Raw genomic sequence first — 13,363 nt, 5'->3', positions numbered from 1 at the left:
CCGGTTTCTGTCCTGTTCATACAATTCCTTCATGATGTGTCCTATAAGGGGAACGTCGCAACTTCTTTGAATTGCGGTGTTGGAGGAGTCTCCTTAGAGTTGCATGGACTTGAAAGAGAATTAGCAGTTCGGTATTACAGCAAATAAAACCAGATTGCTTTTGGAAGGTCCAATACCGAAACAAAAACTGACCTACTTTGGGTACATCAAGAAAAGACGCAATCGTTAGAAAAGACTTTAATGCTAGGGAAGATCGAAGGCACGAGCAGAACAGGGCGGCAAAAGATGAGACGGGTTTGCGGTATCACAAAAATAATGGATTCCAACTTGTCTTTGAGGGATTGTGGAGGATAGAAGAAATTGACATACTTTAGTTCGTGGGTTCATGGTGAGTCGGGATCAACTACAACTAAAGAGACAGACCGACAATAAACTATCACTAAAATGTTTAATGCTATTTATTCTGTTTCTATCAAAATTCAATCGAGTAAATTAATTAGAAACCTATTACTTAAGAAGCTGTTGCATCTTCAGTTTTATTATATAGTTGCTGTTAATCTTCTATTAGTAGCTTAATTTTTACCCGACTACAATGGAATTTTTTAGAGAAAGTATTTTTTTTCTTCTAAAACTACTCTGTCCTGTTTGTTGTACGAGTATGTGCTGAAAAGTAATGCCTCCGAAGTTTTTTCCTGTTATCAATATCGGTTGAGGTATTACGTATCATGCATATTACTCAGTCGACTTCCCCACTTCGCTGAAACAAGTTGCAAACTTCTGCCGCTAGACGGCTCCGATATATAGCGTGGGAGATGGCGGTGTGTAACGTAACTATGTCGGTGCCTGAGGAAAAGCGCGCTCTAATAGAGTTTCTAACCGCAGAAAACGTGCTGCCTATTGAAATCCATAGAAGAACGGAAGCTGTGCACGGTGATGACTGTAATGACATCAGTAACGTGTGATGTTGGGTTGTTCGTGCTCACAATGAAGGAAACGCGGACTACAATAGCTCAGTGGCATATCATTTAGATTGTGTACAGGCCACCATTGCACGACTGCGGTACAGAAAACCGTGTGAGCGGTGGCTGCTTGGAATGCTCACTCCGGACATGAACCAGAGGATTGGACATTTGTCAACTTATTTTGCGAATTGGGCGTGAGGGTGCTGGCTTCCTTAATAACATTCCGACAGGTGATGAAATTTAGGTTCACCATTTTGGCCTCAAAAACAAGAGAGCAGCATTGGAGTTCTGTCACAAAGGATTACCGACGCTAGAGTAGCTCAAAACCATGCCATCAGCAGGTGAAGTATCGCTCACGGTGTTCTCGGATTCTCCGTGTGAGGTGCATTTGTAATTCGTCCCTAAAGGCAGCAACATAAACTCTGCAATGTACTGCGAGCCCTCAGAAAACTGAAAGCACGAATTCGAAGAGTTCGTCCACACGTGGAACATCGTCTCCTTCAGCACGACAACGCCACACCACATCGATGTCCCGAATTGGCCCCGTCCCATTCTAAAGTGTTTCCTAAATTTAAAGAACAACTTCCAGAACTTCATTTTGCTAGTACTGGATCGGTGCAAGCAGAGGTGAGGTTGTGCCTACGTCAACAAAGTCAAATATTGTACAGTGACGCCGGCCGAAGTGGCCGCGCGGTTCTGGCGCTGCAGTCTGGAACCGCGAGACCGCTACGGTCGCAGGTTCGAATCCTGCCTCGGGCATGGATGTGTGTGATGTCCTTAGGTTAGTTAGGTTTAACTAGTTCTAAGTTCTAGGGGACTAATGACCTCAGCAGTTGAGTCCCATAGTGCTCAGAGCCATTTGAACCATTTTGTACAGTGACGGTATCAGCAAATTGGTCTCTCGCAGGGAGAAATGTGTTCATCATCAGGGTGGCTATGTTAGGAAATAAATATGTACACATGAAGAATAAAAATGTAGAATGTTTGTTTTATTTAAAAAGCTTTATGAGTTTTCGCATAAATTCGGAGGTATTACTTTCCAGCACGCCTTCGTACATTGTTAGTTGTCACACAGCTTTATAAGAAACATTGCTATTTCCCAAGTAGTTGACAGAGCTTTTAAATCCCTGAAACCACATATTCAGATAGTTCGTAGAGTCATGAGTGAGCTATGTTATTAATCTTTTGATTTAGTAGGAATCCCAAATGTCTTGCTTTGTGTTAGGCAAAAGCACGCGGAAAATCTTCCCACCACAGAACGTAACTCCATCCTATACCCTAGGAGGGTAAAGGCAACATAAAAATGATATTTACGTTTTACATTGTGACTGTGTAAATGACGGCTCACCAAAGACTGATTTTTATGATCAGCCACAAAATCCATTAACGAAGAAATGGATTGGGAAGTTATTGTAAGAATTAAAAGAGCATTGAATCGTTTCTGCAAGATGTACGGTTATCTAAGTTAGAAAATACTCTTACTGCGCGTATCTGTTGAACAAACACTTTACGTACTTCAAATGAAAATACGTGAACAAACAACCACTCTTGCCTTTGGGCAACGCAACGAAAGTTGCTTCAAAGAGCGGGTACTTCCAAGAATGATTGCCTATCGAAGTCGCGGGGTCCAAACGATATACACTCCTGGAAATGGAAAAAAGAACACATTGACACCGGTGTGTCAGACCCACCATACTTGCTCCGGACACTGCGAGAGGGCTGTACAAGCAATGATCACACGCACGGCACAGCGGACACACCAGGAACCGCGGTGTTGGCCGTCGAATGGCGCTAGCTGCGCAGCATTTGTGCACCGCCGCCGTCAGTGTCAGCCAGTTTGTCGTGGCATACGGAGCTCCATCGCAGTCTTTAACACTGGTAGCATGCCGCGACAGCGTGGACGTGAACCGTATGTGCAGTTGACGGACTTTGAGCGAGGGCGTATAGTGGGCATGCGGGAGGCCGGGTGGACATACCGCCGAATTGCTCAACAGGTAGGGCTTGAGGTCTCCACAGTACATCGATGTTGTCGCCAGTGGTCGGCGGAAGGTGCACGTGCCCGTCGACCTGGGACCGGACCGCAGCGACGCACGGATGCACGCCAAGACCGTAGGATCCTACGCAGTGCCTTAGGGGACCGCACCGCCACTTCCCAGCAAATTAGGGACACTGTTGCTCCTGGGGTATCGGCGAGGACCATTCGCAACCGTCTCCATGAAGCTGGGCTACGGTCCCGCACACCGTTAGGCCGTCTTCCGCTCACGCCCCTACATCGTGAAGCCCGCCTCCAGTGGTGTCGCGACAGGCGTGAATGGAGGGACGAATGGAGACGTGTCGTCCTCAGCGATGAGAGTCGCTTCTGCCTTGGTGCCAATGATGGTCGTATGCGTGTTTGGCGCCGTGCAGGTGATCGCCACAATCAGGACTGCATACGACCGAGGCACACAGGGCCAACACCCGGCATCATGGTGTGGGGAGCGATCTCCTACACTGGCCGTACACCACTGGTGATCGTCGAGGGGACACTGAATAGTGCACGGTACATCCAAACCGTCAGCGAACCCATAGTTCTACCATTCCTAGACCGGCAAGGGAACTTGCTGTTCCAACAGGACAATGCACGTCCGCATGTATCCCGTGCCACCCAACGTGCTCTAGAAGGTGTAAGTCAACTACCCTGGCCAGCAAGATCTCCGGATCTGTCCCCCATTGAGCATGTTTGGGACTGGATGAAGCGTCGTCTCACGCGGTCTGCACGTCCAGCACGAACGCTGGTCCAACTGAGGCGCCAGGTGGAAATGGCATGGCAAGCCGTTCCACAGGAGTACATCCAGCATCTCTACGATCGTCTCCATGGGAGAATAGCAGCCTGCATTGCTGCGAAAGGTGAATATACACTGTACTAGTGCCGACATTGTGCATGCTCTGTGGTTCTGTCAATGTGATCATGTGATGTATCTGACCCCAGGAATGTGTCAATAAAGTTTCCCCTTCCTGGGACAATGAATTCACGGTGTTCTTATTTCAATTTCCAGGAGTGTATATCGAACGTTCGCTCGTAAATCGATCATGCAACTCTGGTAGCGGCGTTACGAGTATGTTTACGGCGGTCACTACAGCAATGACAAAAGAAGAACGTTACAAAAATACTTGTAATTGCAAAGGAGACGACTTACCTTACTCGTCGTCGGTGTTGTCGTAATGTTAAACTCGATTACGGTCGTCTGAATGGATAATTTGGAAGAGTCGAACCGTGTATTCTTCCCGATACTCGTTCGTTTTCCGCACTGTCCGCAGAGAAATTGTAACGGTATTTCGGCATCGAAACTGTTCTTACGAAGTTTTACCCACTTCGCACCACCACAGTCTACACAGTCATTTTCTCCCTCGTCCGGCAGTACTCCATATTTGCGACAAAAAGTCAAACAATTTTCTACGCTGGATAAACACGGAATTAGATTTTTCCATTTGAGAGAATCCGCCGAAGAAACATCAAGAACACCAGGCATTCCACTTACTAACGACATAAATCGCCTGGGTTTCCCTAGCAAATCACAAATAATTTGCGGAGGTATGTAATTTAGAACAACTACGGGAACAACGGGAAACAGATAAAAATGACGATCACAAATAATTGATTTCAACGCGCGCCACCGGAATCGCATTATCGATTTACGGTCGCACGTTCGATATATATCGTTTGGACCCAGCGACTCCGATTGGCAATCATTCTTGGAAATTACCAAAGAGCGTAACATGCTGAATTGAGCTGAACTGAGAGTACGACCTTCAATATGATTACACCTGAATTGAGTGTACGACCTTCAATATGTTTACTTCTGTTGCTAACAGATCATTACTGTTGGTCTGAAATAGCATAACCACTGCATTGACAAAAGTCACGGGACACCTCCCAAGGAGGTAGGATGAAAGCCTGGGAGAGGCCACACACCCACCCTTAGACTAAGTGATAAAATACCCCAGTATTGGTTAAAAACAGTCTTGGTTGCAATTTTAGTTTTTTTATTTTTCAATGACGCGTTTCGCCTTATTTAGGCATCTTCAGGTTATCTTTTCTAGATGGACGCGAGAGGCACCAAATCCGCTCCTGTGAACGGGAACGCGTTATGCAGATCTTAGTGCCTCTCACGTCCATCTAGAAAAGATAACCTGAAGATGCCTAAATAAGGCGAATCGCCAGAATGAGATTTTCACTCTGCAGCGGAGTGTGCGCTGATATGAAACCTTCTGGCAGATTAAAACTGTTTGCCGGACCGAGACTCGAGACTCGAACCGGGTCCCGAGTTCGAGTCTCGGTCCGGCACACAGTTTTAATCTGACAGGAACTTTCATATTAGCGCAAACTCCGCTTCAGAGTGAAAATCTCATCCTGGAAACATCCCCCAGGCTGTGGCTAAGCCATGTCTCCGCAATATCCTTTCTTTCAGGAGTGTTAGTTCTGCAAGGTTCACAGGAGAGCTTCTGTAAAGTTTGGAAGGTAGGAGGCGAGGTACTGGGAGAAGTAAAGCTGTGAGGACGGGGCGTGTGTCGTGCTTGGGTAGCTCAGTTGGTAGAGCACTTACCTGCGAAAGGCAAGGTCCCGAGTTCGAGTCTCGGTCCGGCACACACTTTTAATCTGCCAGGAAGTTTCAAGGTGAAATGCGTCGTTGAAAAATAAAAAAACTAAAATTGCAACCAAGACTGTCTTTAACCAATACTGTTAAGCACTGGTTTGCTGTATGCCACATATGGATTGGAAGAATTTCTATAAAATACCCCCTCTGGAATAAAACTGGAAATTAAGTCAACCGTCGAAGCACTGTCAAGTAACACCAGAAGTAGTGCCTCAGGGCGGCTGGATTGGGACAGTCCAACAAGATGTGGACCGCCGTCAAGCGTGAACTACAGCGACACGGAGTTGGGTCAAGGGGATATAAGAGCTGACCGTGAGTCAGCCAAGTATGGCCGATGCGGAGCCGGCAAACGGATGAAACTTAAGTGTGCAACTCTTAGTAGTCGTGTAGATGTATGGCATAAGTATGGGTGTTGGAAGAAGAACGACAGCAGTCGGCAGCTCACCCCAGCTGGCAGTTGCAGTCCCACAGGTTGTGCGCCAGCCGCAGGTCGTTGAGGAACATCTTGCGCGGCACGCCGGGGAACTCGGCGCGGTTCGGGTTGGAGAGCGAGCGCAGGGAGTTGTTGCGCACGTCCAGCGTCAGGTTGCGCACCCAGGTGGCGCGCTGGAACAGGGCCGCCTGCACCGCCGACACGCTCGTGTTGTGCAGGCCGAAGTGCAGCCGCGGGCTGCGCACACCCTGCGGAAAACACGCCGTGTCATACAACTCTTTGTATCAGGTAGTGCACTAGAGGTCGCCAACATATAGGGTATCGTATAAGTCACTAAACCCTAAACGTTCAGACGTGAGAGAATCAGATAGGTACCAAACGTTGCATATCGACAGAGTATAAACCAAAACTCCCTTGTAGTTTGTGCTATGTGCTGTCGTCCAGGAAAATGTGGTGTAAACTGTGGTGTCACCGCCAGACACCACACTTGCTAGATGGTAGCCTTTAAATCGGCCGCGGTCCGTTAGTATACGTCGGACCCGCGTGTCGCCACTATCAGTGAGTGCAGACCGAGCGCCGCCACACAGCAGGTCTAAAGAGACTCCCTAGCACTCGCCCCAGTTGTACAGCCGACTTTGCTAGCGATGGTTCACTGTCTACATACGCTCTCATTTGCCGAGACGACAGTTTAGTATAGCCTTCAATTACGTCATCTGCTACGACCTAGCAAGGCGCCATATTCAGTTACTACTCTGAACAGATAATATTAAGAATCATGTACCGCCAAGAGCGACGTTCATCGTTAATGGATTAAAGTTAAGCATCAATTAATTCTAATTCCTTGTCATGTTCCAGACCTCACGTCAGTAGAGTCCTTCCCCCCTCACGCCAGCCTGCGTGAGCTAAAACGCGTGCATTTCGGCCCCCACTAGTAACACGGTGTTGGCTCTTCTGCCAACACAACATAAACGGTAAGCAACCGTGCAATATAATTCATTGTATCAGGTAGTATACTAAAGGTTGCCAAGACATAGGGTATCATATAAGTCACTAACACTTAAACGTTCAGGTGTCAGAGTCAGATCGGTACCAAACGATGTCGGTGTGGCCGAGCGGTTCTAGGCGCTTCAGTCTGCAACCGCGCGACCGCTACGGTCGCAGGTTCGAATCCTGCCTCGGGCATGGATGTGTGTGATGTTCTTAGGTTTAAGTAGTTCTAAGTTCTAGGGGAATGATGACCTCAGATGTTAAGTCCCATAGTGCTCAGAGCCATTTGAACCACTTTGAACCAAACGATGTACGAGGGTTGCCCAGAAAGTAATCCACCACATTTATTTTCTTCTTTATTGTACAAAATGAGAATTACACACACGAAAGATTGGTGTTTTATCTACACACCCTGTTTTTCCACATAATCTCCATCCCGTTCCATGGCCTTCCTCCGTACCAGTCCTTGTCCTCGTGGCAGAACCAGTGCTTCACTGTGTGAATCACCTCCACATCGTCCTCAAAATGTCTTCCACAAATAGCATTCTTTAACGGCCCAAACAAGTGGAAGTCCGAGGGGGCTAGGTCAGGGCCATAGTGTGGATGGAGTAACACTGTCCAACCCTGTTTTGCCAGGTGTTCAGCAGTCGTCAGACTTGTGTGAGGCCGCGCGTTATCGTGTTGCAGCAAAACACCTTCTGGGCTGCCATGGCACTGAAGTCGTCGGAAGAGCATCTTGAGTTTTGTTAATGTGTTGACATATGCTTCTGAATTAATGGTACCGCCTCTTGGCATCACATCAATGAGAATCACACCTTCACAGTCCCAGAACACGCTGATCACGACCTTACCGGCGAAACCAGTTGCTTTGAATTTTTTCTTCTGTGGGGAGTAGGAATGATGACATTCCAACGACTCTCGTCTCGTTTCGGGCTTAAAACGGTGAACCCAGGTATCATCACCTGTCATAATCTGGGACAAGAAAGCTTCCTCTCCCCTCAGCTTCAAAACGTTGCAAGAAATCAAGACAAATGCACACACTTTTGAATATCCAAGAGTGCGGATAATTGCACCCACAGTTCCTTTGCTGATTGACGGGTGCAGCGCCAACTGCCGAGTCGTGATGTATGCGAATGACATCAGCTCGCTTCAACATGTCAGGTGTGACAGCCGTGGATGGTCTCCCCGACCGCTGCAAATCGTGGAGCTCCGCCTAACCGCCTTCTGATGACCTCACCCACCGCCCACAGTGACTAACTGTACTTCTGTCTACAGCAGATGCTCCATACACTTTGCGCAAACGTTGGTGAATATTTCCCACTGTTTCTTTTTCTGCAGTGAGAAGTTCAGTGACGTACATCACCCACGGACACCATTTTGAAACTGTCCTGCAGCTACGCTATCTGTCGGAAGTGATGGAAACTTCGCGCGCTCACTCAGGAGATTTCAAATAATACATTCGTAGCGTTATTTTCGGCTGAGAAAAATATGCGGTGCATCACTTTTTCGGCAACCCTCGTATATCGACAGAGTATCAAGCAAAACTGTCGTATAGTTTGTGCTATGTGCTGTTGTCCAGAAGCACGTGGTGTAAATGGTAAGCAGCTGTGTAAAATAATTCACTGTATCAGGTAGTATACCAAAGGTCGCCAAGACATAGGGTATCGTATAGGTCACAAACACGCAAAGGTTCAAATGTCACAGTCAGATCGGTACGAAACGTTGTATATCGACAGAGCATCAACCAAAACTCCTGTACAGTTTGTGCTATGTGCTGTTGCGCAGCAGAACGTCGTGTAAACGGCAAGCAACGTGTTACACCTGGCTTACGGAGCACTGGAAAACCGTCACTGCGAGCGTCTGTCGCGTATAGCTCTCGTGGGAAAGTGAGTAGAGTTTTTGTGCTGTAACATGTGTGAAACTATTACATGGGACAGCATGTTTCTGACATGTAAAAGGAGTGTTCGGAGTTTCTAGCGATGTTTGATTACCAGTCCGCTTTCGCTTCGTTTATTTGAAAGTGGGAAACGTATTGACTACATTTGTAATTTCACAGAATACAGATAAACAATCGGAACAGAAGAATAAACAAACAATTGCATCACACGTGTAGAAGTATTACTAGTACCAATAATAATTCATCATCTTCTTATGATTACCACACTTCTTACTATTATCACTATAAATATTCTTATAATTGTTATTATTATCACTACTAATATTTCCTCACGTGTAAAGCAATGGTACCTTTATTCTTTTATTCACGTTTATCCTGCGAAATTGCAAATGTACTCTATAGGTTTGCTACTTTACAGATAAACGAAGCGAAAGGGGACTACCAGAACAAACATTGCTATAAACTCCGAAAAGTCCTTTTACATTTCAGGAACATTTTGCCTCGTGTAACAGTTCCACACGTACTACAGTACAGCAACCGACATGACCAGATCTCGACTTCGTGACTCTTTGTACGATAATCTAACGTTATGCAACCTACCCCACGAGGGTTCTGCACGACATCTATGCTTTTCCCGTGCTACTTTTAAAATAAAAACGAAATTAAGAAACAAAATTGATATCCTTCAAGTCCTTCAATCAAAAGGACAAACAAAAAAGAAGAAAATTGTTATTTTAAGAACTGCAGTCACTACTAACACAGTAAGAACAAGAATGGCAGAAGAAGCTAGGTCAGCCAGGCACCAAAGCTCAAGAAAATGTGGAACGGATATCCTATTAGCAGAAAAATTGTGTGAAACTTGTGTGAGAGCTAAGCAAACGACAAAGCCATTTTCCGCTGTGAGAATAGGAAGAGCAAGATACCTGAAATAATACACACTAATCTCTATGGAAAGATAGAGACACCAATATTTAATGGACATGACAATATTAGATGATATCACTCATTTTTTGTGTGAGCTGTCTGTTAAGACACAACTCAGATGCTGCAAGATTCTTAAGAAAATATGCATTAGAAAGTGAAAATCAGTTCAATCTGAAAGTATCAAAAATAAGGTGTGATAAAGATGGCAAGTACATCAGCCATGAGTGTAAGAATATTGGTGAAGTTAACGTCCTGATCCGAAGGACAGATCACCATCGATAGCGTCACACGCCCACCCTTGACAAAACACTACAGAGAAGTTCGGAATTGAATCCAGGACATTGGCACAAGGACTGGTGGCCAGGAACTTTGTACCCCTACCTCTCTTCCGCTTTACCACAAAGTCAAAGAGGAAGTTGCCAACAGTGCGTCTTCCTTTAATCTGACTTGACGGGGGTTTCAAACACACGAGCAGTATTCAAGAATGGACCACACTTGCGTTCTACAAGACGTCGGCTTTACAGATCAGCTACACTTTCCCAAAAATCCCCCAATAAAAGGAATTGGCTGTTTGTCCATAAATGGTTTTCTTCGAGATAATTCATAATGTTCGAACACATTGTATGTTCCAAAATCCTACTACAAATCTCTGTTAGAGATATGGGTCTGTAACTTAACGGATTAACCATGTTTCCCTTCTTGGGTGTTGGTGTGACTTGTGCAGCATTCCAGTCTTTGGGTACGGATCTCTCTACGAGCTAGTGGTTGTACTGATTGCTAAGTATGAAGCAATTGTATCAGTGTACTCTGGAAGGAACGTGACTGGTGTACAATCTGGACCAGAGATCCTACCTTTACTGTTTTAAGCCTTTTCATAACATCAAGGATATCTGAATCTGAATTATTCATGTTGACACTTGTTCTTGGTTCGAATTCTGAAATATTTACTTCATTTTCTTCACTGGAATTTCAGAAAACGGTCACATCTTCACTGTAATCGTGCAGTGAAGGTATTGACTGCGTCTTGCCGCTATTGTACTTTACATACGACCAGAATATCTTCGGCTTTTTTTCTCGCACTGAAGTTCGCTCTAAATTTTGAGCTTCTGTAAAACTTTGTGACTTCTGTAAAACTTACACCAACCTCCAGATGTCAGTCATTCGGATCGGGACCAAACATTGTATATCGACACAGCATCAACCAAAACTCCGATATTGTTTGTGCTGTGTACTGTCGTCCAGAAGCATGTGCCTAAACGTTTAGTAGTATGTAACAGTGACTAACAAAGGTTGAGGCCATGAGGGTTACGGGAACGTAGGATGTATTGCAGGGAATGTTCCCACCTGTGCAATTCAGAAAAGCTGGTTCCCACTAACTCCAGCTTTTCTGAATTGGACAGGTGGGAACATTCCCTGCAATACATCCAACGTTCCCGTAACCCTCCTAGCCTCAACCTTCGTTAGTCACTGTCCTCACCCATCCAGCCCCCTCCCTGTTCCCATTCCAGCACTACACAGCCGTCATTTCACCGCCACACCCAGTCTTTTAATTTCTTTTATTTCTCTCCTTTCCGCTACTTACACCCTCCCCCCTCCGCACCTTCTCTCCTGCCCTCTGTCTAAACTGCAACACTTGAATGTCCACCACTCCCACCATACTATCCCCACCCAGTCGCCACTCCACCCTGATGCTGCTTTTCACAGTGTGGTCTCAGCTCTCTGAGACTGCAGATGTGTGTGTGCAAGTTGCATTTGTGTGTGTGTGTGTGTGTGTGTGTGTGTGTGTGTGTATGCGTGCATGTGTGTGTGTATGTGTGTCTACTGCTGTCAAAGGCCTTAATGGCCGAAAGCTTTAATTGTGTGAATCTTTTTGTTGTGCATATCTTAACTCAACATCTCCACTATATGGTGAGTAGCAACTTTCCTTCACTAGTATTGTCACATTCAAACCTTGCAATTAGATTTTCAATATTCTCTTCACTACTGAGTGTGGAGTCCCATCATGAGAAAAATGTGTGAATTCATCTGGCAAAATAGACAATATCTTGGACACAATTATAGTATCTGCCATTTTTTCTGAGTGGAGATGATTCAGTTTGAAGTGCAGTGTTATGTGCCATGTAATGCTATGCAGAAGCGATAACTATTTTAATGATAATCCTTGGTACAGTCACTGACTTAAATTCCCTCTTTGTTTTTATGTATGTTTTATTCTGTTGTTGAATGTACTATTAACAGAGTCATATGAATCATATGCTGCATTAAAGCTAATTACCTTGCCCTGCAACTAGTGACACTGACATGATATCTAATGGTCACTGATGTGAAAGTCAGTGGTCAATAATGCTTCGTATCATGCCATATCACTCTAAATGTGAACATCTGAATCAATTGCATTGTGCGTCTTCCACATCCCAGTTCTCTGTCAGACCTGCCACCAACTGTAGATGCATCTACTGGTGCAGTAATCAAACATGTGGCAATAAAGCCACCACTGTTTTGGCAACAGGATCTCATGTTGCGGCTTGGGCGACTAGAAAGTCAGTTTGTGCTAGCACATGTAACTGCAGACACCATGGTATATGTTATGTAGTTGTTGTTCTCAATGAAAATATGGCAAGACATTCTGGTGTCACCACGAAGCACTGATCATTACTTAGCCAGCAAGAATGCTGTAATTACATGTCTCTCACAATATGAGGTGAAAAAATTGGAGAAACTACTCCACACTGAAGAGCTAGGCGGTCACACCCCATTGCAGCAACTACGCCAACTATGTACATTAATGAGAAATGCAGTCAAGAAACATTATGTGGAATATTTGGTTATCACCCTGGCAACCAATATGTTGAAGATATTGACAATGCGTGTCAGCAATCTAGATGCACTTGTTCAAACTACAGATTACATATCAGAAATGTATCTGTCTGCTTCTGTCACAACAGTTTGCCCACAGCCTCAGGCAGATAACACCCTAACTATAGATGCAGACTACCGGTCACCAGTCTCATCACCACCACTGACTGCGAAAGTGCAGCTGTTCACCTTCCCCTTCATCAGCAAGAATTTGCTAGATCACCAATGGTATGGTTATTAGGTGCGGAAGTGTAGCTCACTGTGCAAGCATGGGAAACTCAGCAGGAAGTCAGTGATGATGGCTACTGGCTCTCCAGATGGCAGCTGTAAACTGTTTGTAATGGAACATGGCACAAAGTTACAGCTTTTGTAGACAGGGGTGCTGACATATAAATCCATCGATTTGCCCATCTGCCGTGTTGCAACTGTGATGACTGATTTCTTTTCACCTCCAATGGTTCTACAGCCACAACATATGGTTGTGACACATTAGTGTTGAACTTAAACTTACGGCGTCAATTTGAATGGCATTTCATCATAATGGACATGATATATGCCATACTCAGAGTGGATCTATTATCATTTTATGGACTCCTGCCTGACCTCCAACACATTCTTTACACTACTACCAATCTAGCAAGCCAAGGTAGAGTGTGTCGTGTGGAAGACA

At 45.3% G+C, this 13,363-nt stretch overlaps 1 protein-coding gene across 1 annotated transcript in view; it reads right to left on the bottom strand.

Moving 5' to 3' along the window:
- LOC124718926 (chaoptin) overlaps nt 1-13,363 on the bottom strand; it is a 241,022-nt gene that overhangs the window by 15,620 nt on the left and 212,039 nt on the right. The window contains exon 17 of the mRNA XM_047244580.1: nt 6,042-6,277. Within this exon, the coding sequence (XP_047100536.1) occupies nt 6,042-6,277 (236 nt within the window). The remainder of the gene's footprint in view (nt 1-6,041; nt 6,278-13,363) is intronic.

This window comes from Schistocerca piceifrons, chromosome 10 (assembly GCF_021461385.2).
Source record: "Schistocerca piceifrons isolate TAMUIC-IGC-003096 chromosome 10, iqSchPice1.1, whole genome shotgun sequence".
Classification (NCBI taxonomy): domain Eukaryota; kingdom Metazoa; phylum Arthropoda; class Insecta; order Orthoptera; family Acrididae; genus Schistocerca; species Schistocerca piceifrons.
The sequence above is the reverse complement of the archived record's forward strand: the minus strand, read 5'-3'. Positions and strand labels throughout refer to the sequence as shown.